The sequence below is a fragment of the Papio anubis genome, chromosome 8 (genome assembly GCF_008728515.1).
Source record: "Papio anubis isolate 15944 chromosome 8, Panubis1.0, whole genome shotgun sequence".
In the NCBI taxonomy this organism is placed as follows: domain Eukaryota; kingdom Metazoa; phylum Chordata; class Mammalia; order Primates; family Cercopithecidae; genus Papio; species Papio anubis.
Genome location: NC_044983.1, coordinates 126,386,896 through 126,408,093, shown reverse-complemented (window position 1 = coordinate 126,408,093; position 21,198 = coordinate 126,386,896). Strand labels below are relative to the sequence as shown.

The following is a 21,198-nucleotide window of genomic DNA, read 5'->3' as shown; positions in this document are numbered from 1 at the left end:
TTCAGTAAATGCATCAAAGGCATAGCCTAAGAAATGAGAGGAAAATCTCAACTCACTTGAGGGAGAGCAAAGACATGTTGTATCCGTGTCAAGCAGCTGAAGTGAAGCGCAGTGAGTCTGTGCCTCTCACGGGTGTTCCCTGTAATTGAAATACCCTCTACCTTCTTCTTGCCTTATCTCACTTTCACCTGAGTATCAACTAGCTCAAGCAATACTTCTTGATGGGAACTTCCCTGATATTTCCAGTGTGGTGACTACGCCCTTTGCCTGTAGTCCAGCAACACACCGAGCACCACGGACAGTGTGCTCGGTGTGTAGCCACTATGGTTTGTCTCACCCTGTCTACTATACAGCCCTTGAGAACAGACACATATTTTCCCGCCAGACTCCAACATAACCTGGAACAAGTAGGGGTCCAAGAGTGTTTACTGAGCAACCCTCACGTCAACTGGAGTCCCTCGATGCTGAAGATGTGAACATACTGGCACCCACTGTGAAGTTCAAATTTCCAGTGTTAGTCAAGATAAGACGGGTCACTTCATAATAACACATCTCAATGGCTTGATATAAATAAGAATTATTTCTTACTCATGTAACCTGTTTAACCAAGATTTGCGGGGGAATCTGCTCTTTGTCGTTCTCAGGAACTCAAGAAGACAGACTCCTTTTCGATACCTGATTCCTCAGACGTTGCCGCAGTGGCAAGGGAAGATGGACAGCTGCACACAGGCTCACACAGCTTCTCCAGGAGGGGACACATGATGCTTCTGTTCATATTTCATTGCCCTTGAAAGAAACGGGGCCATGCCAAATTTCAGAGAAGGGGAAAGCTAAATCATACGATGTTTCCAGAACAAAATAATGTTTGTGAACAGACATAATAAATAGTACCTCTCCCTTACTCTCAATTAATTCCCAGAGGCTTATACACCTGTAGTCCCTCTGACCCTCAGCCATAGGATCCGTATGTATCATCTCTATTATATGTAACAGATTTAGATGCAAAAATTAAACTCTAACTTTAACGAATTTCTTCAAGTTTACCCATATTGAGTATTTTGTGTGTTTGGGGAAATCTAATGAAGACAAAAGGCTCACTTGCCTAGAAACCATTTTAGTCCCCAATTATTTTAGTCTTTACTCTGATCTCCAAAACCCCTGGAGCCGCAAAGTTATACAGAGCTCCTTCAATTATCTAACCCCTAAACTTAAACATTCAAATGGGCAGAGTACCCAGTAGAACAAGAGCCCCGCACTGTTCAGGCGTCTCCTTCTTCAGAAAATACTGTTAGTTGTAGTGATAGTTCTAACTGGTTTATGTGTCATGTTTGAATAGTGAAATGAATGCTGAATAAATGAATGAATAAAGAACAAAAAGAATACCGAAGAACTCTGTACACTTTAAAACACTTAACCAACTTCAGTTTTTATGTGGATATTTGGCTTAACTGCTTTCTAAGGTGATAGTAACCTGTGGTGTTACAGGACTCATTCAGTCTTTTAGTGACTAATTGGTGACAGTGAACAAATGCGTTGGACTCTAATGAATGAAGTGCTAGAGCTTGTATGGTGTTCTGGTTTTAATTTGCAGTTTGCCCCAACTCTGTCAGTCTTTTTCTCTCGTGTATCTGCGAGGATTTGGCTAAACAATTCTCAAAGGCTCATTTCCTGATTTCCCATAAAGTGCTCAGTTGCCCAGTTAGCTAGAATTTCCACGAGAACAAATACATGCCAACAGCTAACTATGATGGGAAAGGAAAGTCTGCACATGGGTGCATACGTACACACACACAAACAAGTCAGCAGGAATACACACAATATGCAACAATTTGTTCCAAAATGTCACCTGAGCTTAAAGTTCTATAATCATCAGTGCAATCTACCAGGTGTTCAGGATAGAGATGATTTGCCTGGTGCTCTGCTCTCTTGGCAGTTACATTATCTTCGAGTTAGGATTCAGGGATATGTGTGTGTAGCAGCTTCTTCACCTTTATGTAAAGTAAAATCTAGGATCCACCAGTAAATAGTTAGTGATATTTGACAAGTCACTTAATATTTCTGAAATTCATTTTCTGTACTTCTAGTAATTAATAGCAACAGGGCCATATAATAATAGTGGCAACAACTTACACTCATTAGACATCTAGGTGCATGCATAATTCTACTTAGTTCTCTGTTCTCTCTCTCTCTCTTCTCTCTCTTCTCTTCTCTTCTCTCTCATATACACACATGCACACACAGACACTCTATTTACTAGTACTAGTATCCTTCTCCAGCCAGACCAGAATATTCTTGCAAAGATTCAGCTTGGCATTGTTACACAAATCCATCTTGCCCTCCTGAACTCCCCCATTCCATTATAGGTAGGAGTTTGCTTTACTTTTGTAGAAACAAAAATCTATATAAAGTATTTTTTTCGAATGACATACAGAGAAAGTAACAGATGGAGGGATAGAATGGAGAGAAGAAAGAAAAAAGGGAAAGAGGGAGGGAAGGAAGGAAGGAAAAAGCTAGTCTTCCCCCAAAAAATGAAGCCTAAAAAGAAACTGTTAGGAGCTTCATAGTAGCACTCTGATCCACTACAGAATGAATGCTTACCTGTGCTAAGGACTTCACAGTGTCTCATTTGTATCTTAGATACATTTTGTGATGTATACTATTATTCCCAGTTTATAGATGAAGACATTGAAGTAGAGGGAAGTTAAGTGACATGGCCAAGGTCACAGAGCTGTCAAGGGGAAGAGTCAGGATTCATAGCCAGATCTGACTCCTTGACTGTGTTCACTCCACTCACATCAATTTACCCGTCCTGCAATGAGTAGACCTGGGTTCTGGTGTTAACTTTGCCTCTAGTTGGTAGGGTGATTGTGGGAATCTCTTTTATCTTCTCTGTTACCTCACCTAAAAAATTAAAGGGTATGAGTCTCCACATTTCTTCCTTCCATAAATTAGGGCTTAGTTATAACCACAACATATTTCTTAGAATATGACACCATTATTTTATACATTACTAAAAAATTGAAAATTCTACTAATTAAACTATGAAGTAATGTTTTATCACTTTGAATTTTAACTTTATACATATTTTTAAAGGCATTTTAAGTGTAACCAAATAAAGATTTTATCATATATTACACTTGGATATATGTAAAAAGGAAAACACAAGAGGAATTGAGAGATACAATCCTGAAACTTTTGAAGTGATACTCTTTGGAATAACTTCTCAACATCAGTATTCATATTCTCCAGAAAATATCATCTTCTATCTGTATCATCAAGAGTGCTGCATCATTTCATTTCTTAAAATGGCATTTGCAATTCTCTCCTGGGATCTCTACCAAGCAGTTCACCACCATTCTTCAAGTTTTCATTTGGGCACTTCCTGTATTTTACCAGATCACATCAACAGAAGATTTCTTTAGACAACCTCATGGAGATATAATGTCAAATGGCAAATTTGCGTTCCTTTGTCAATTTGAGGGCCTAGAGGAAAGGGACTTCCCATGTTGGAACCCCCACTCAGGGCCATCACTTCACTCCAAGTCATCTCACCATGGAAACTCTTAGATAAGTTCAGTTGGGATCTTAGGCTCTGGGCACATGGAGAACTCATGACCAAATCCTGCCTTGGATCCATGAGCCTCACCAAGTCAAAGAACTCTGCTCTGTTTTAGATGACCTCCCTCTGGGTTCTATGCCATGAACTCTATTTATTGGCAACCCTCCTGGGATTTGCAAGGAGTACACTCAAATCTAATTAATCAATCTGATGAATAGTATACACAGTCATTAAAGAATAACCACAGCTTTAATGAAGACAAAAGAGCACCAGATGTCCCTTGGATCAGAACTTGGGCTATTATGTCTGATCCTTCCCTATGCTTTCTTTCATGGCCTGACTCCTCCAAGCCTTCATTCGTTTTCATCAGACCTTCTGGTGTCTCTTGTGTCCTTTCTCCCGGGATTTGGAGGCAGGCACATCAACTTTAAAGCCTCTGCTGTTACTGGGTCCCATTCTTGAATCATCCAAATAAATCACTGTGTGAGCTTCACAAGGCTTGCTTTCCTCAACTGTGCTGTGGGAAGAATGATATCTACCCTGCAGGATTGCTGTGCAGATTAAATACAATAGAGAATTTGAAAGCGCAGGGTTCACCCTGAGTAACTGCAGGGTATCATCCTTCCTTCTGACTCTTTTGCCTTTCTCAGTCTTTTCTTCCATTCTTCCTTCCTCTTCCCCTTTTATATCTTGGTCTTTTCAAAGCCTGCTCCAACTTTTATCCCCCCATCCCCTTCCTCTCTCTTTCTCTTCCCCTCTTGCTTTCTTTATTTCTTTCCTCTGTCCTTTTCTCTCCTCTTTCCTGCTACCTCTTTTCCTCCCCCTCTTCTTTTACCAACTAAAGTTACCACAACACAGTATATTTGAGAGTTCTCTGGATGTTTTTAAAAGACTGGCAAGTTTTTAAAAGACTAAAGCGCAAGAATAGTATTTGAAGGGACAAAGTGATAATGGTGTTTGTGTTTGTTACCGTCTTTCTTTTAACCTATTTGCTAGTGAGGAGTATACAATTAAATGGGAGAATAAGCAGGCCAGGAGAAAAGAAAGGAACTAGCCTCTCCTATTTGATATCTCCTATTTTATATGTTTTATTAATTATCACACATGAAAATGGATATGGCTCACTTTGAAGTTTCAAATACTTCAGCATTTTAAATCACTTTGCAGTAACATATATAATTTGACTGAGCTACAGGGAAAGTTAAAGCGTGTGTTTCGTTTTTTATGTTTCTGGATTTTTTGCAACACAGTTTAACTGTTACCTGAACATCAGTTCTTCTCTTTGCCTGAACTATAGTCCCAAACAGATTTCTCTTATCACCACTGTCAACCTGGAAGGGTAAAACCAGCCACATTAATCCTATTTCTCATTTCTGCAGCTTCCCTTGCAGTTTTACATGGTCATGTGTTCCAGTTCCAATTACATCTAAGTAGAGTCTGCCAAGGAGGTGGTTTGGGGGAAAGTTTTTACTTCCTAATGGAAACAGGAGAGATGTGCAAGACCGGAAGTCAGAGTGCTGCCCTCATCCCTTCCTTCCTGACTTGAATGTAGATGTGATTATTGGTCCTACAGTAGCCATCTTAAGACCACGAGACCACTAAAAATTACCACCCAGTACCTTCGAGACTCTGACTCTGCTTGCAACCACCTACCTAGAGAAAACTAAACAACCATCTGGTTAAGCTAGTTATTCAGATATACTGCAATTTGTGGCCAAAAAAGTTACTAGTCAATAGTCTCCTGGTCTTTGGAGAAAAGTTAGAGTCCAACCATCTCAGATCTAAGTGGGGAAGTTACTCCAGATACATCCAAATACATTCAAAGTATCTTCCTACAGTTCTTATAAGGATAAAATCAGATAATGCAGGTAAAGTACTAGCACTACACCTGATAAATAGTAGGTGCCTAAATTCCTGGTCTCATTTTCCTTAGGAGGGATCACTCAATGAAGAAGTATCTCAATTAGAGCCCAGTGAAACATTCTCAGTGATGCAGGCTCTCCTTTCCTTATTTTGTTTACTCTGGTCTAGCACATAAGTATAAATTTTCTCCTAATCTGGCTAACTCTGCTTCTATGGTTCACCTACATCAGAGTCATTATTCAGTTAGTTATCAAGACTGGGTCATTTTTTACTCACTTATTAAAAACTGTTTACTGAGCTTCTGCTATTACCAAGCACTGGGGAAAGAATGACAAATAAGAGAGAATGGTGCTTGTCTTGGAGGAGGCTACACTCTAATCAGAGAAGGCAAAAAAAAAAAAAAAAAAAAAAAAAAAGGCCAACAACTAAGTAACATAATTGCAGATTGTAAGATGTGCTATACAGGAGATAAACAAGTTTGTTTGGAAAATTCTGGGAGCAAGGAATTTAAATGCAATGGTCAAGGATCATTTCTCTGAGGTGACTTCTGGCTGAGACCACAAAATGGCAGTTAAGCAATGATCCAGAAAAGCACTCTACACAGAGAGAATACCAAGCAATGGTGAAGGGCAGCTTGTCCTCTCCACCTTTACTTCTTAGCTAATAATTGCCCTTTAGTGCCTATTTATCTTTCAAAGTCTGGTGAAAACGTCTTCTCCTGCTAGATCCACAGCATGCATCCATGTGCACATAAACCAATTAATGACCATTCATTTGCCCATTAAGTAATTAATTAATTGTAAGTGTAAAATATTACTCACTCCAACTGGAAGCAAGTTAATAATTTTAAACAAAGAAGTGATATTATCACTTTTACATGCTGGCCCCTGCCCCAAGTCACTCATTACTCTATTAAAATAAAAATGATCACTGAAACCATACAATGCTTCTTCTTTATAATGAATTATGTAATTATCTCTATATATAATGAATTAAAAACAAAGAAATGCTTTTCTGCCATTCTTACTAGTGTGTAACTGAAGCTCATTACTTTGGTTTTGTTTTGCTTTTTTTGTTTGTTTGTTTGAGACAGATTCTTACCCTGTCACCTAGGCTGGAGTACAATGGCACAACTATGGCTCACTGCAGCCTCAACCTCCTGGGGTCAAGCAATCCTCCTACCTCAGCCTCCTGAGTAACTGGTATTACAGGTGCATGCCACCACACCTGGCTAATTTTTGTATTTTTTTGTAGCAGTGGGATTTTGCCATGTTTCTCAGACTACTGAGGTCAAGCAATTTTCCTGTCTCGGCTTCCCAAAATGCTGGGATTACAGGTGTGAGCCACCATGACAAGCCTTTGTTTCAAGCTTTTTGTTTCAAAAACCTTAAAGCCTACTGGACAGTCAGATAGTGTATTAGCTACCTATTGCTGCATAACATATAACCCCAAAACTTAGGGGTTTAAAACAATAAACGTTAATTATCTCACCATGTATATGGGTCAGAAATTTAAGAGTAGGTTAATTGGGTGATTTTGGCTCAGCATATCTCATGATGTTTCAGTCAAGCTCTTAGCTAGAGCTGCAGTCCACTGAAGGCTTGACTAGGACTGGAAAATTTACTTTCAAGATAATTGACCAATGGCTGCTGGAAGGAAGTATAAGTTATTTGCTGGCTATTGGTATGGGGCCTCAGCTTCTTGCTACATGTGGCAACCTAAATATCCAACATGGTGGCTGGCTTCCCCAAGAGAGGGCTCTCCAAAGAGAGTAAAGCATATGCCACAATGTCCTTATGATCTAGCTTTGGGAGTAATGTGCCACCATTTATATCGCACTATATCAGCAACACAGACTAGTTCGAACACATTGAAGGCAAATATGTATGGGTATGACTACCAAGAAGTATGGGATCATTGGGAATCATCTGGTAGTTTGGCTACTGAGACAAACAAAGGGGAAGTGACTTATTAGGGCTGAGATAGAGATGCACAGTTTGCTAAGAAAAGAGCTAGTAGATAATATAAAAATATACCTGTTGTCTGTCCAAGAACCAGCCCTGAAATGCTTCTTTGTATCAGATGTCTTGATCCCTAGGAAAGTGGCCTCAGGACCTGGCTTAAGGGTAAGCATAGGATACAGTTCTAGCCTATGAGATATACACGGAAGTCTTCTACGAGCTTCTAGAAAGACATTTTTCACCTCTGATAAGAATGAGGTATTCAGGGGGAACTCCTGGCTATATTACTACCCTTGTGAGAGTGAATGAATGTTTAGAGAAGCTGCAACTATCTTGTGACCATGAGGGAAGGTCAAAGGTACTCTAGAGTTGCCAGCATAAAGTCCCTAATATAACTGGAATCCTGATCCACCAGCAAATCCTTACATCCATGCTTCTTGTTGTATAGGAAAAACAAATTCCAATTTGTTTAAGTCACTCATAGTTTTCTCACTAATCGTAGCCAAAAGCATTTCTAACTTATACAGACATCTAACAGACATAAGAGGCTGAGGGAAGTTTCTTAGAGAAAGTGGCATCCATGCTAAGAGCAAAAGGATGCGTAGAAAGAGGACTCCAGGCAGAGGAAAAAGTAAGAGAACAGGACACCTTTGGGGAACTAAATGAAGTTAAGTGTGGTTGAAGCACCAAGAGCAAGAGGGGTAGAAGAGAGAGATGGGGCTGGAGAGAGAAACAATAACCAGTCCAGGAGATGTCTGCCTTCTATTTTAAGGCATTTGTGGGTAAAGCAGAGTTATCACAAAATGCTAAGCAAGAGAGTGACATGATCAGCTAGTGGGAGGGAGAGGGTAGGGTCATTCTTTGATAGGTATAAAATTTCAATCATGCAGGGCTGAGAGGGGATTCTGGGGACCTGTTGTACAACAATGTGCATGTTGTGGACAATATTGTACTGGCACACTTGGAAATTGGTGGGAGTGTCAGTCTTATGTGTATTTTTTCCACCATTAAAAAAAAGAGTAACATGATAATATTTTTAATTTAGACTGATCACAGCAGCTGAAGAAAGGAGGCAAACTACAGCTAAAGAGATTCAGAGTCTACTGAAATCATCTAGGTGAGAGAGGATGGTGGCCAAAATACAAAAACAGGAGTGCAGCAGTGGAGTGACACAGAAGAAAGTTGAGAACGATTTTGTTGGTATTCAGTAAGTCTTGTTGATTGAGTGTGTGGAATGAGGTGAGTGCATACATACTGAATGTTTGCCATGTGTGATGCGTTATACCAAGTGCTTTGTATGAATTACCTTTAGTCTACATAAAACCTGGCAAAACTTTACTTTCCACCATATTGTGAAAGTTCAAAACTGTTACACAACTTATTCAAGGTCACAGAGATAAAACATCCTAAGCCTAAAGATTTTGATAAAGTATTTTTCTGAAATTTTGTCTAATTTTCTTCAGTTCTTCACTTCAGGGGGAAAGGATATGTTTTATATCAAAAATGCCTTTGTATACCATAACAAAACAATAATTATCACTACGGTTGTGTTTTACTATGTTACTTATTTATTTTATTTTATTTTATTATTTTATTTTGAGATGGAGTCTCACTCTGTCGCCCATGCTAGAGTGCAGTGGCGTGATCTTGGCTCACTGCCAGCTCCACCTCCCAGGTTCATGCCATTCTCCTGCCTCAGCCTCCAGAGTAGCTGGGACTACAGGCGCCCACCACCATGCCCAGTTAATTTTTTGCATTTTTAGTAGAGATAGGGTTTCACCATGTTAGCCAGGATGGTCTCGATCTCCTGAACTTGTGATCCGCTTGCTTTAGCCTCCCAAAGTGCTGGGATTACAGGCGTGAGCCACCGTGCCTGACCTACTTATTTATTTTTTAAATGCCAATTTGACCAACTACATTGATTTCACAACCCCACAAGTCAGTTGGAATCCACAGTGCGGATAAAAAACTAATCTAGAAGGATTTTGTACATTTCATACATTTTGTATATGTGGATACCACTTTCAAATATTAATTCATGAGATTTACTGTTGTATGCCCCTTTTTCCATTCCCTCATTCAATTTTTCAATCAATCACTTCTAGAAAGGAGTAGCAGAAAGCAAACTACTCTTTCCACCTTTCCAGGTTTTATTTTTCCAAAATGTAATCCCAAAAGAAAACTTAAAGGTTTTAGAGGTACAAGAAGTTACAAGGCACAAGGAAAAAACAGAAGGCAGGAAAAGTCAGATACGTTTTATTTTTCCAAAAATGTAATCCCAAAAGAAAACTTAAAGGTTTTAGAGGCACAAGAAGTTACAAGGCAGAAGGAAAAAACAGAAGGCAGGAAAAGTCAGATACGCTCAAAAAACAAGGATTCTCACCAGACTAAAAAGAGGTTCTCCGCAACTGGTGGGGTTGGGGGAAGAGTCTGTGCACCCTAAATAATGGCTTTTTGGTACATCCTAGAGAAGGCACAGCATCCTACAGTAGACGGACAATGTGCTATGTCAAGTAAATGGGATCATGGGCAGACCTGTACAAAGATTCACCTGTCTATATGTTGAACAAAAGCAATGCAGAATGCTGCAGGACCCACAGGACAGGATCACATGGGTAGGACCAACGAATGCCTAAGTGGTGACCTTTGTGAATGAGCAGTCAAAGACCAGAAGGCAAGCATGTGCATGAGGGCATCCCCCCCATACATCTGGCAGTGCATTAGCACCTAGAACTATAGCATATTCCTGGGATTAGGAGGGTACACATGAAAGTCCCAAGAAGGATATGGGTTAAATGTTTCACCAACTGTGCAGAAACAGAAATACATTGATTCTGAAAGGGAAAAAGATATTTTTTACACTAAATTAATGAATTAAGATTAATATATGCAATGATATCAATGTGACTATATAAATGTATTTGCATTATAATGTCTAAAAAGTGCTAGCTTAGTCAACATAAACACCAATAGTCCACACAGAGAAAACAGTACTAGAGTGAAATATTTTTAAAAATAAGTCCGTGATATTAAAATAGCCATCGGATAGATTTTTTTAAGAGGATAAAGCAAAATTATCTGCTTTATTTCCCAATGGGTCTGCTCATTTTTTGCCCCAAGAATTCATATAGGTACCAAATTAAAATGCATAGCCAAAAGAAGATTTCGTGACATGACTGCACTAGCTGGAAACCCACTTTTTCTTTTCTTTCATTACTGCTTTTCAATACCTTATGTCACTAGTCATTTCTCTAATGGTGTGTGTCAGCATGTGTGTGTGTGTGTATGTGTTCTTTTTATTTTAGGACTTCAGTAAGTAAAGTCTTAATTAGTGATGTCATAGTTAGCTCATCCTCTAGTTAAATCAGCATCTAGAGAATCATCTTTTAAGAAGAAAATATTTAAGTCTATCTCCCTTGAAGCTTTCTTCTTCTGACTGCCTGATGGATGAGCTATGCCTTTCTTGTCTCAGAATTGTTTTCCCACTGATGAGACACTCTTCTCCTTCCAGGCACCAGAATCTAATTTAAACTAGTTCCTGTGAAAATCCAAAATGTCTACAAACATCTTTTTCCTGTATTTTTCAAGGCAGAGAAAATATAAGATAAAAGTAAAAATAGACATTTTCTGTATTCTATTGTGTATTGTACTGCATTCTGGATGAAATGTGAGTGCAAAGCTGTTAATTCATAGAACTTGTCAAAGATGATCTCTATGTATCTAAGACACTGACATTTCCTGGAGTGCTGTCAAAGCAGCTGATACTTTTGATATTTCCTAAGAGTAATTCTTCCAGGCAAGGCAGGCATGTAATGTTCCTTTAAGGATTTTCTACTTTGGAAGCTGCTTTGTCACAAACATACTCCTTCCCTTTGGAAACAGGATCTCTCTGGTTTCATGTCCCCTTCCTGAACTGAGTCCATCTTTTCTTTTGCATGTGAATATTTTATATGTCTTCGTTAAGTGTCAGAGTTTCTATGGGCGCTCAGCAAAGGGCATGGCTCTTAAAAATTTTTTAATTCATATATTAATATAATCAACCTAGGAAGTCATAGGTGCATCAAGGGAGACAACAAATTTCCTTTTCTTAAATATATCTACTGTAAATGTGGCCTATGGTGTGTAGCAACATCACACAACAAATATGTTATTTTCCAGTGAAACAATAGGATATTTCCCCCACCACCACAACTACCTAAATGAAATAAATTACACCAAGTTAATTATTTTCATTAAACTCAATTGTGAAAGTCTGTGTTTTTCCATAAATTATACAAATAGTGTCTAAGTTTTTAACAGAAACAGAATTAATAGGCCCTCCATTCAAACAATAATGAGTTCTACTACCTTCCTCTGCGATTCAGGTACTTTCTAACAGATTTCTCAAAGTCTAAATGTCTCAGAAGTTTCTTATTTACTTTGCCTTTGAAAAGTCAAAAAAGTGAAATTTTTAATTCTATCAGTCCTATTGAATTAGTCATTGACTACTTATGGCAGCATTTTTATTGAGCATGTGGATGTTAGATTCCTGCAATACAACTTTAAGCGTTGGATTTAACCATGAGATCCTGGGCAAAGTACTTAGCCACATGAAGCCTCAGTACTCAGTATCCTAGTAAGATGGCAATAGTAAAATAGAGAAGGACCTAATTCACAATATTACTGGAAATGATTAAATGGGACATTTGTAAAAGATCTTAAGAAAGAGTCTGACACCTAATAGGTGCTAGATAAATTGTGGCTAACATTATTATTATCTTATTATCTCTATGTAAATTACAGTTGCTAGAAGTTGGTGGATATGGGCCCAAGGAAGTTTTTCCCTTCAGAGAGCTCACTGTTTCATGGGGAGGAGTGACAGATACATAAGTCAATGGCTAGTCCCTGTGTAAGGGACTGTACTAAAAGTACCCAGAACAGATTATTAAACAGAGAAGGAAGTCATTAGTTCTCCATGGGGATATCAGAAAAGTTTTCAGGCAGAGACAACATTGCTCAGACTTTGAAGGATGAGGTAAGCAAGTATGTTCAAGGAGGAATACAGGGGAAGAGGAGGAAGTTGTGTGCAAGACGACATTGAGTTGTTAAAACGCTGTCCTCAGATCACAGTAGGGACCCTGCCTTAATAAATATGAGGAGGATAAATGAAAGCATTATGAAAGGTCTATCATAGCTTCAAAAGAATGTGTTGACTTCTCTTGATTTCTTTCTTTCTTTCTTTTTTGACGGAGTTTCGCTCTTGTTGCCCAGGCTGGAGTGCAATGGCGTGACCTCGGTTCACTGCAACTTCCTCCTCCGGAGTTGAGGTGATTCTCCTACCTCAGCCTCCCGAGTAGCGGGGATTACAGGCATGCGCCACCACATCAAGCTAATTTTTGTATTTTTAGGAGAGACAGGGTTTCATCATGTTGGCCAGGATGGTCTCAATCTCTTGACCTCGTGATTCCCCCGCCTCGGCCTCCCAAAGTGCTGGGATTACAGGCGTGAGCCACACTGCCCAGCCAACTTCTTTTGTTTTAAGTGGTTCTTAATCATTTGGTGGTTTGCATATTCCAAAAAGCTTCTAAATATTTGTGTTGAACCAATGCTGTCATTCAAAAACAGAATGCTTCTTGGGCTGAATGGCACTATGTCATCCCAGCAAGAAGAAGAGCATTGGAATCTAATTGTGTCATCCATGTTCTTATTTTAAAACAATCTACGGTAACACCCTTCCAGCCAAGAAACATTCAGTCAGTTGAACAGATGTGATGTGTTCTCCCTGATGCATTAGCTTCAACCTCTGAGTTCATGAAATTCTGAGTTTCTTTCTGTAGCATGCTGTGTTCATTCATCAGCCTGAGTCATTTTATCTGATTGGGTCCAATCTCCCCCCACTTGGCCCGCCTCCTTTTGCTGCTGAATAAATCATCCTGGGAGCTGTCCAGGTTGGAGAAAGATTTTCATAGGAAAGTTCCAACTGCATCCAGCCCCTCATTTATTCAGACTGAGTCCTTAGGGCCCCAAGGAGAAAGAACTGAGAAAATAAAGAGATGTCTTCCATTGCCAAGTTTGCTAATATGGTCATTAGCACAGATGCCGTGGGGCAGTGCTCACACAGAGAGGACACAGCTCCCCACACATTCTGATTCAGGATCTATAGGACAGCCCTCCCAACTGTGCTCCGTCTGGGTTCCCAGCTCAAGTCAAGAGACTCATTACCCACCCGAGTTCCAGTAGGGTGAGGCTGATGAGTTCAAGGAATTCAGGAAAGAAGAAGCAGGAAGCATATCTTTCACAGGAATGTAATTCCAGGGATTATTTCATTAAGGGCTAGATAACTGCAACACAGAGTTGTTTGAGGTGCTTTCATCCTTAACTTCCAGCCCCATGGGATAGGCCAATTATTCTGGGAGATCTTTAGAGTTAACACATCAATTCATCTACAAGCAGAGTTAAAAGTAGAATCAGCCGTCTATCTATTTAAAGTTGAGCGTTTCATTTTGGCTTTCTTGAGGGATGGTAGAATACAACTTTAAAGGACTGGAATTAGGGGAGTCTTTTCCATGGAGTGAACGAAATTCTAGAAATCTACTGATTAGGGACTAGGGGAAATGTTAGAGGATTCTTTTGTCTTCCTTTTGGAATTCTGTGTGCAAGGCAGGTGACCCGTTCCGGGTTTAACCCGAAGTCCAAATGCGTGGGGGAAAAAAAAGAATTAAAAAGCAAAAAATTAAATCCCGCGTTTCTGGGACACGGCCGACAGAAATAACCCTGGAGACAGTGTCTGTGGTTGGGGGTGGGGAGATCGAAATTTATTTTTCCTTAGGACAGGCAGGAGGGAAAGGAGCTTCTCTTCTCGCTCAGGAGGGACTGAGGGGGCGGCAAAGCAAGGCGGTCATTCGGGCTTTCATGGGACGCCACGGGGAGCCGCGAACGCGCCCAGGGCCTGACGTCATTGGCCATCAGCTGACTGTGCTCTGGGCCCGGGCTCCACCGGCTGCAGCCGCAGTCTTGGTGGCGGAGGTGGTGACCACCACCGCTCCTCCACCTGCATCCGGGTGCGGGACTGCGGCGGCCGTGTTTGCCCGGCTAACCCTGCACCCCCGGGACGCGGATCATCGGGCGTTAGCACCGGCACTAAGCTCCCACCGCGCAGCGACTTGGTCCGCCGCAAGCGCCGCCGCAGGCTTTGTCCGCGAGCGCTCGGCTGAGCCTGGGCGGGCGGGAAACCTGGCTAGGGCGAGGCGGGACCCCGGACATGCCTTTCTCCAAGTCCGCCTCCTCGACCCTTATTGTAAGCGGAGAAACTTAGTGTGTGAGGCAGGCAGGGGAAGTCCCCATTTTAATGTCCCGTACCCTTCCCTCTGGATCGAGGTAGTAAAGAGGCTCCTGTAGGAAACCGACTGCCACTATGACTGCGGCTTCTTGGGGGATTTTGCGTTTAGCCCGAAAGTTGGCTTTGCCAAAAGACGCACGGGTAGGAAGGGCGGAAAGGAGACCCTGTATTCCGTCGCGCTGGGCTCTCCGAGTCCGTGGGCAAAGCGGCCTACGAGTCCTGGCTCCGCACCTGCAGAGGACAAGAGCCAATGCCTAAAAAAGAACAGCGGAGGAACCGGTTGGCGCGGCCAGCTGGAACGCTGGATCTCAGCGCGCCCCGGGAAGGCCGGGGGCGCCCGCCCGCCCTAGCCCTCAGTGGTCCTCTCCCACACCGGCCCGTGCGTGCCGCTTTCTACAAGACCTGGGGCGTCCTGGCCAGATCTGGGTGGCAGGTCCCTCCGCCACCCCCCGCCCGGTTCCAGGGGCGTGGCTTGGCGCGTGGGCGGGTTTAAGTCACCGCGGGTGTCTGACCGCTCTGACAGGTCTCCAAATTCCTCCCAGTAGCCTGGTGCCCGCAGCGCGTTTCAGAGCTCCAGGGTGGCACGCGGCGGCGCTTCCCTGGATCCAGAGGCGTCTCTGTCGACTTCCACTCGGCCTCGGGCCTCCCTTCTCCTCCAAACCTTCGCCTCATCCGCCAAGCTTCGGTTCTCAGCCTCGGATATCCGCACCGGCGGCTTCTCTTCGTTCTCAGAGCTCTTGGCTTTGGAGACCTCCCCACTTTTTCCTTCCCCCACCTCCTGCTCCTCCTAGCTCCGAGCCAAATGGACTCCAAAGAACGAAGTAAAGGGGATGGGAACTGTGTGCTGCGACCCTTCGAAAGCACAGCTGAAAGCGTGGACCTCGTCTTATAGCTCAGGCTGGGACCCTGGGGCGAGAGTCCCCGCACCCACTCCCGGAGGGATGCTTCTGGCCAGAGCCAGCGCTGCGCTGTCAGTCCTTGCTCCGCAACTAGGAACGAGCCTAGGAGGGAGCCTCAGCATACCCCTTCCTTAAAATTAACTATTTGGTGAATTGTTAGCGCCGAGGCTACCACCTCTCCAACCCTGTCGCGGGGCGCCCCGCCACCTCACCGTGCCCCCCTCCTCCTCCTTCTTTGCCCCCGCCCCCAGCTCCGCCCCTGCTCCCCATCCCGGCGCAGTGGAGTTCTCCGAAAGGCGATGATTCCAGCCACATCTGCTAACTTCGCACCCATCGCTGCCGCCGGTCACCCCCGGCCAGGACCCCTGAAACCGCGGAGCAGTGGGCGTCCAGAGCCCAGTGCTGCAGCCAGGCCCGCCCGACGCGCAGCAGAAGCACGGCGCCCAGGCTCCTAGGCGTCTCTTGGAGAGCAAAGGCTGCGCCAAAACGCTGAGCCTAGAACCAACCAAGGAGCCTGAGCCCAGGAAGGGGCTGCGTGGCTCAGAGCGCTGCGGCTCCTGAGGACAAATAGCCACTGCCGCTGCGTACCCAAGCTGCGCCGGCTGGCGGGAGAGCAGCGCGCAAGGACGCGGAGGTCCGCCGCAATCTTCCAGGTGCCCTTTGCCCCTGGGCACAGTATGACCTGACCTACAAGGAGCCCTGGCGCAGGGCTCCTGCAACGGGACAGCCTAGGATAGAAGGGATCGCTGCCAAGCTCCTACCAGGTCGCCTTCAAGTCTTTAGGAACCTCCTTCTCCGGCTGCCTCCCCAGAGTTCTGCGCCTCCTTCCCTGCGGCCCAGCGCCATGGAGCTCTCCGATGTGCGCTGCCTTACAGGCAGCGAGGAACTCTACACCATCCACCCGACGCCCCCGGCCGGCGACGGCAGGAGCGCCTCCCGGCCGCAGCGGCTGTTGTGGCAGACGGCGGTGCGGCACATCACAGAGCAGCGCTTCATTCACGGGCACCGGGGAGGCAGCAGCAGCGGAAGTGGAGGCTCGGGCAAAGCATCGGACCCTGCGGGCGGCGGCCCCAACCACCACGCGCCGCAGCTGTCAGGCGACTCCGCGCTGCCCCTCTACTCGCTGGGCCCAGGAGAGCGAGCGCACAGCACCTGCGGCACCAAAGTCTTCCCGGAACGCAGCGGGAGCGGCAGTGCCAGCGGCAGCGGAGGCGGGGGCGACCTGGGCTTCCTGCACCTTGACTGTGCCCCTAGCAACTCGGATTTCTTTCTCAATGGGGGTTATAGCTACCGAGGAGTCATTTTCCCCACCCTGCGCAACTCCTTCAAATCTCGGGATCTGGAACGCCTCTACCAGCGCTATTTCTTGGGCCAGAGGCGCAAATCGGAAGTGGTGATGAACGTGCTGGACGTGCTGACCAAACTCACTCTCTTGGTCCTGCACTTGAGCCTGGCCTCGGCCCCCATGGACCCGCTCAAGGGCATCCTGCTGGGCTTCTTCACCGGCATTGAGGTGGTGATCTGCGCCCTGGTGGTGGTCAGGAAGGACACCACCTCCCACACGTACCTGCAGTACAGCGGCGTGGTCACCTGGGTGGCCATGACCACCCAGATCCTAGCAGCAGGCCTCGGCTACGGGCTCCTGGGCGACGGCATAGGCTACGTGCTCTTCACGCTCTTCGCCACCTACAGCATGCTGCCGCTGCCGCTCACCTGGGCCATCCTGGCCGGCCTGGGCACCTCGCTGCTGCAGGTCATCCTCCAAGTGGTCATCCCCCGGCTGGCGGTCATTTCCATCAACCAGGTAACTCCTGCCTGCCTTGCATTTGTTTCCCCTCTAACTTCCCCGAGTTATTAATCATATAGCTTCCAGAGGGCCAGGGTTGCCTCACTCTCTTTAAGTCTCCTCCTTCAGTCTGGCACAGTGCCTTGCACCTAGGAGGTCTAAAGTGTTAGTGGAATGCAATCTCTTCTTAAAGTGGAACTAAATGACCTCTAAAAGTTTCTACCAACTCTACCCTTCTACTCTGATTCTATGAGTAATTCTACTCTGACATCAGCTAAGAAAGTCTGCTTTCTGCTCCTCATTCCCCTCCCTCAGGGTCCGCAGTCTCTGGAGCATGAGACAGAAGGGGAGGGGAAGCATCCAGATTTAGAAGGTGACCCATTCCTTAACAGCTCTCCTCAGGAGAGTCGCAGCAGGGTGTCTAGGGGGCTCTGGGCTTCAGAGTTGGGTTTTTCCACATCTCTAAGCCACAAACCCTCAGTTCTCAAAGGAACATACATTTGTTAAACACATACTGACTGTCAGTGCTGAGTACTGTATGTGTTATTTCATCTGGTCCTTCAAATAATCCTATGACACATGGTTTTCTCGGGAATTTTTTATTGCCTTGGTGACCGAACCTGGTATCTTCTCTCATGACAGGATGCGACCCCAGTGCTTTGAATAAACCAAACTCAGTAATTGGGGGTGGCAAAGAACGCAAGTTTTGATTAATTGGAAAAGAGCATTTTGATGTAGATGATGTAAATATTATATTTAGGTGAAATCTTGTTCTTTAGGCATCTTTCTCTCCTTTCTCCTTCTTTTTTTTCTATTCTTCCCCTTAAATATGGATATGCTTATGTGAACACAGTTCACATTGTCTCTGGGTGAGAAGGTAGACAATGTTTCTCTTGTATGAATTTACTAGAACCAATAGATAATTAATGGCATGGCACTGTCTTTGCAAAATGTATGGTAGGTAACAGGAGAGTGAATTTGGAGAGTTCTCAAAAATAAGGGAAACATGTCAAGTGAAGTATTTTCAAATAGATGACTGGTGTGACATGCATGGTCAGGGGGCTGCTTTGTGTGGGCCTGCCCTGTCCTTAGCCTCTGTATCATTTCTGCTGCATTAGCAGCTTAAAACTCCTCTTCTTTACGGTTGAATTTGAATAGATGGTGCTTAGAATAAACAGGCACAACCCCACTGAAAATTGCTCATGATGTTTAGGTTGCCAGCGCTGTTAGAGTGCTTCACCCATCATTGGCCTCCTGGACTTCTGGTCAATGTGGGATCCTGTCTCTTCTCCGATGGTTCTGGATTCCTTTGCTCAGGTGACTTATCTGATTGGCTGCTTTTACAGTGCTTTCTGAAGTCTCTCTGGGTAAAGCAAAGACTGCATAAATTACATGCCTGTGATTATCAGGCATGAAATGGAGAGATGAGAGACTCTGAGTAAGGGCTGATTGACTGAACTTTTTCTTATTAAAGGCAATAATGAATGCGTTATCACAGTCACCATGAAACTTTATATCCACATATAACAAATAAATCTTAATCTGGGAAGTGGAAGTCAAATTCTTTGGTATTAACTATTTCTCAATTGTGTTTACATGAAGACCTACATGCCAGTACATCTAAATCTACTTTCTTCCAAGCTCTCTCATTCTCTTTCTTTATTTTCTTTGTTGTATACTTAGACATTAGCAGATCTTTTCTTCCCTGTCTTCCTCTCCTTCCTTCTTTCTCCTTCTCTTTGCCTTCTCTTTTTTTCACCTAACTCACTATGAGTTGTTTTCACGATAAAGCATAGCTATCTGATCATGTATAAGAAACTCCACGTATTATAACCCACTGCTTTTCATGCAATAGCCTTTCTCAGTACGCACAACTAGAAAATTTAATAAGTAAGTTAGGAATAGTATTTAGAATAACACATCCTAAGTGGCAAATTATGAGTGTTTTCAAAGTTCTAAGTATAGATATCTTTTTCTTGCCAAGTGAATCCAGAAAGTAAATTTGGCTCCATATTTGTTTTATACTCTACTCAAATACTACCAGATGGGAGAAGATTAAAAATAACCCCCAAATGTCTTCCCACCCTCATCTCATCATAAACAATTCTCCACTGTGAAAACCAAGGTCCTGATGCATGTAAACCAAGTTCATTCAATTTTTTGTTTGGGTTAGAATTATAGATAAACTATGATTTCATAGGTTGTGTCACCTGTTACCAAAACTCTAGAGGAACAACCAGAGCGCTCTCCCCTCACTTCAGTGCTGAAAGGGCCTTTAAAGGTCCTTTGGCGCCCTCTATGGGCTTAAGAGTCTTTCCTAGATCTTGCAGATGGACAAAGTAGAGAATAAATCACTTTTTATAAGAATCTGTGATTTTTAAATAGGTACTATTTAGTTTTCCATGTCTAGTAACATATAAGGAATGCTCAAAACCTGCTAAACACTTCTTAGAGCAACTAGAGTAAAATCCTAACTGCTTACCACAGCATGCTTGATTCTCTGAACTAGTTGCTTCTTCTCTCTCCAACCATATTTCCTTCTCTTCTCTCTTCTTTTCTCTTCATTAGGCTCCAAATACACCATTCATTTTTTGCCATATTCTAAGCTCTTCCTAATTGTGAGTCTTTTCACCTGCTACCTAGAGCAATTTTTCCAAAGTCTTTATAAGACTGGCACATTCTCATTGTTCCAGACTCTCAAATGCTACTTTCTCTAGTAAATGACTTGTTTTATTTTCTCCAGAGCACATCTGCTATCTGAAGTTATCTTATTTGTTTATATCTACTGTTTGTCCCCCACACCCTCACAAGAATGTAAACACCATAAGGGCAAGGATGTTGTCTATCATAAATAGCATTTTATCCTCGGCCTCTAGAAAAATGCCAGACATATAGTAGGTATTCAACAAATGGTCACTGAATGAATAGATAATTCATCATATAGGAAATATTATAAAATATCCAAGTGCCCTGGTGTTGTGTCAGTGAAAGCTTTCTACACACACACACACACACACATCATATGCGTGCAAGGCAGTCTTACACATAAACATCTTTTAAAGAAGTCAAAAAACTATAATAATCCTTTACTTTGCACAGTATTTTACATGTAACTAAGCACCTTTATGCGCATCATCACATCTAATGATGAAAAATAGATGGTATCATCCTTCATTTTCATATCAGAGAAAAAAATGACAGATTCCTAGAAACTATACAGTGATATCCTGAGGATCAGGAACCTAGCAAGCAGTGAGGACAGAATTCAAACCCTTCCTCCAATGCCAATTATTCTTCAGAAACCCTCTAGTGATTATCTTTCTAAACACGTAAGCATTTGAAACTATTAAAGAGTGAGGAGTACTTCTTTTACTACTTAAGAGAGTAAATTCTGTATAGCACATGAATAAACATTTAATGAAGAAGTCATAGGGAAATTATGAGAGAAAAATGAGTGAATTGCTGGGAATAGGCTCATTGTAGCTAACTCATCATTCTGCTTAGCTGGATGCAAATCTATCAACTAAAGGCCATAAACACTGGAATAGCATCTTTCTCCACATTAATCTTCATTCTCTTTGGTAGGATGGCTAATGTTTAACTTAGAATTATCAAGAATTAGGAAACAAAAATGAGAGTATAGAGTTAGCGCACCTTGGCAGCTGTTTCACTTCATTGAAAATGTCATTTTTGAAAGGAACAAATGAGCCAATGATTGCCTCCCTTTAATCTAAGCTATGAGAATCTGCTTTCCCTCTTTCTACCCTGAAGGAAATGACATCTGTGACTTGACAGGGTAGCAACCACACTGC

General features: G+C 43.2%; 1 protein-coding gene and 1 long non-coding RNA gene across 4 annotated transcripts in view; one reads left to right on the top strand and one right to left on the bottom strand.

Annotated features, from left to right (window-relative positions):
• LOC110744014 overlaps positions 1–5,811 on the bottom strand; it is a 33,611-nt gene extending 27,800 nt beyond the window's left edge. The window contains exon 1 of the long non-coding RNA XR_002524020.2: positions 676–5,811. This is a non-coding gene — a long non-coding RNA (uncharacterized LOC110744014). The remainder of the gene's footprint in view (positions 1–675) is intronic.
• Positions 5,812–14,357: 8,546 nt separating this feature from the next.
• The window catches only part of ADCY8 (adenylate cyclase 8), a 265,567-nt gene continuing 258,726 nt past the window's right edge, over positions 14,358–21,198 (top strand). The window contains exon 1 of one of the 3 annotated variants that reach the window (XM_021942625.2): positions 14,358–17,404. In XM_021942625.2, the coding sequence (XP_021798317.1) occupies positions 16,445–17,404 (960 nt within the window). In that variant the 5' untranslated portion in view covers positions 14,358–16,444. The remainder of the gene's footprint in view (positions 17,405–21,198) is intronic. The other 2 variants (XM_009213592.4, XM_021942626.2) reach the window with 2 other exon arrangements.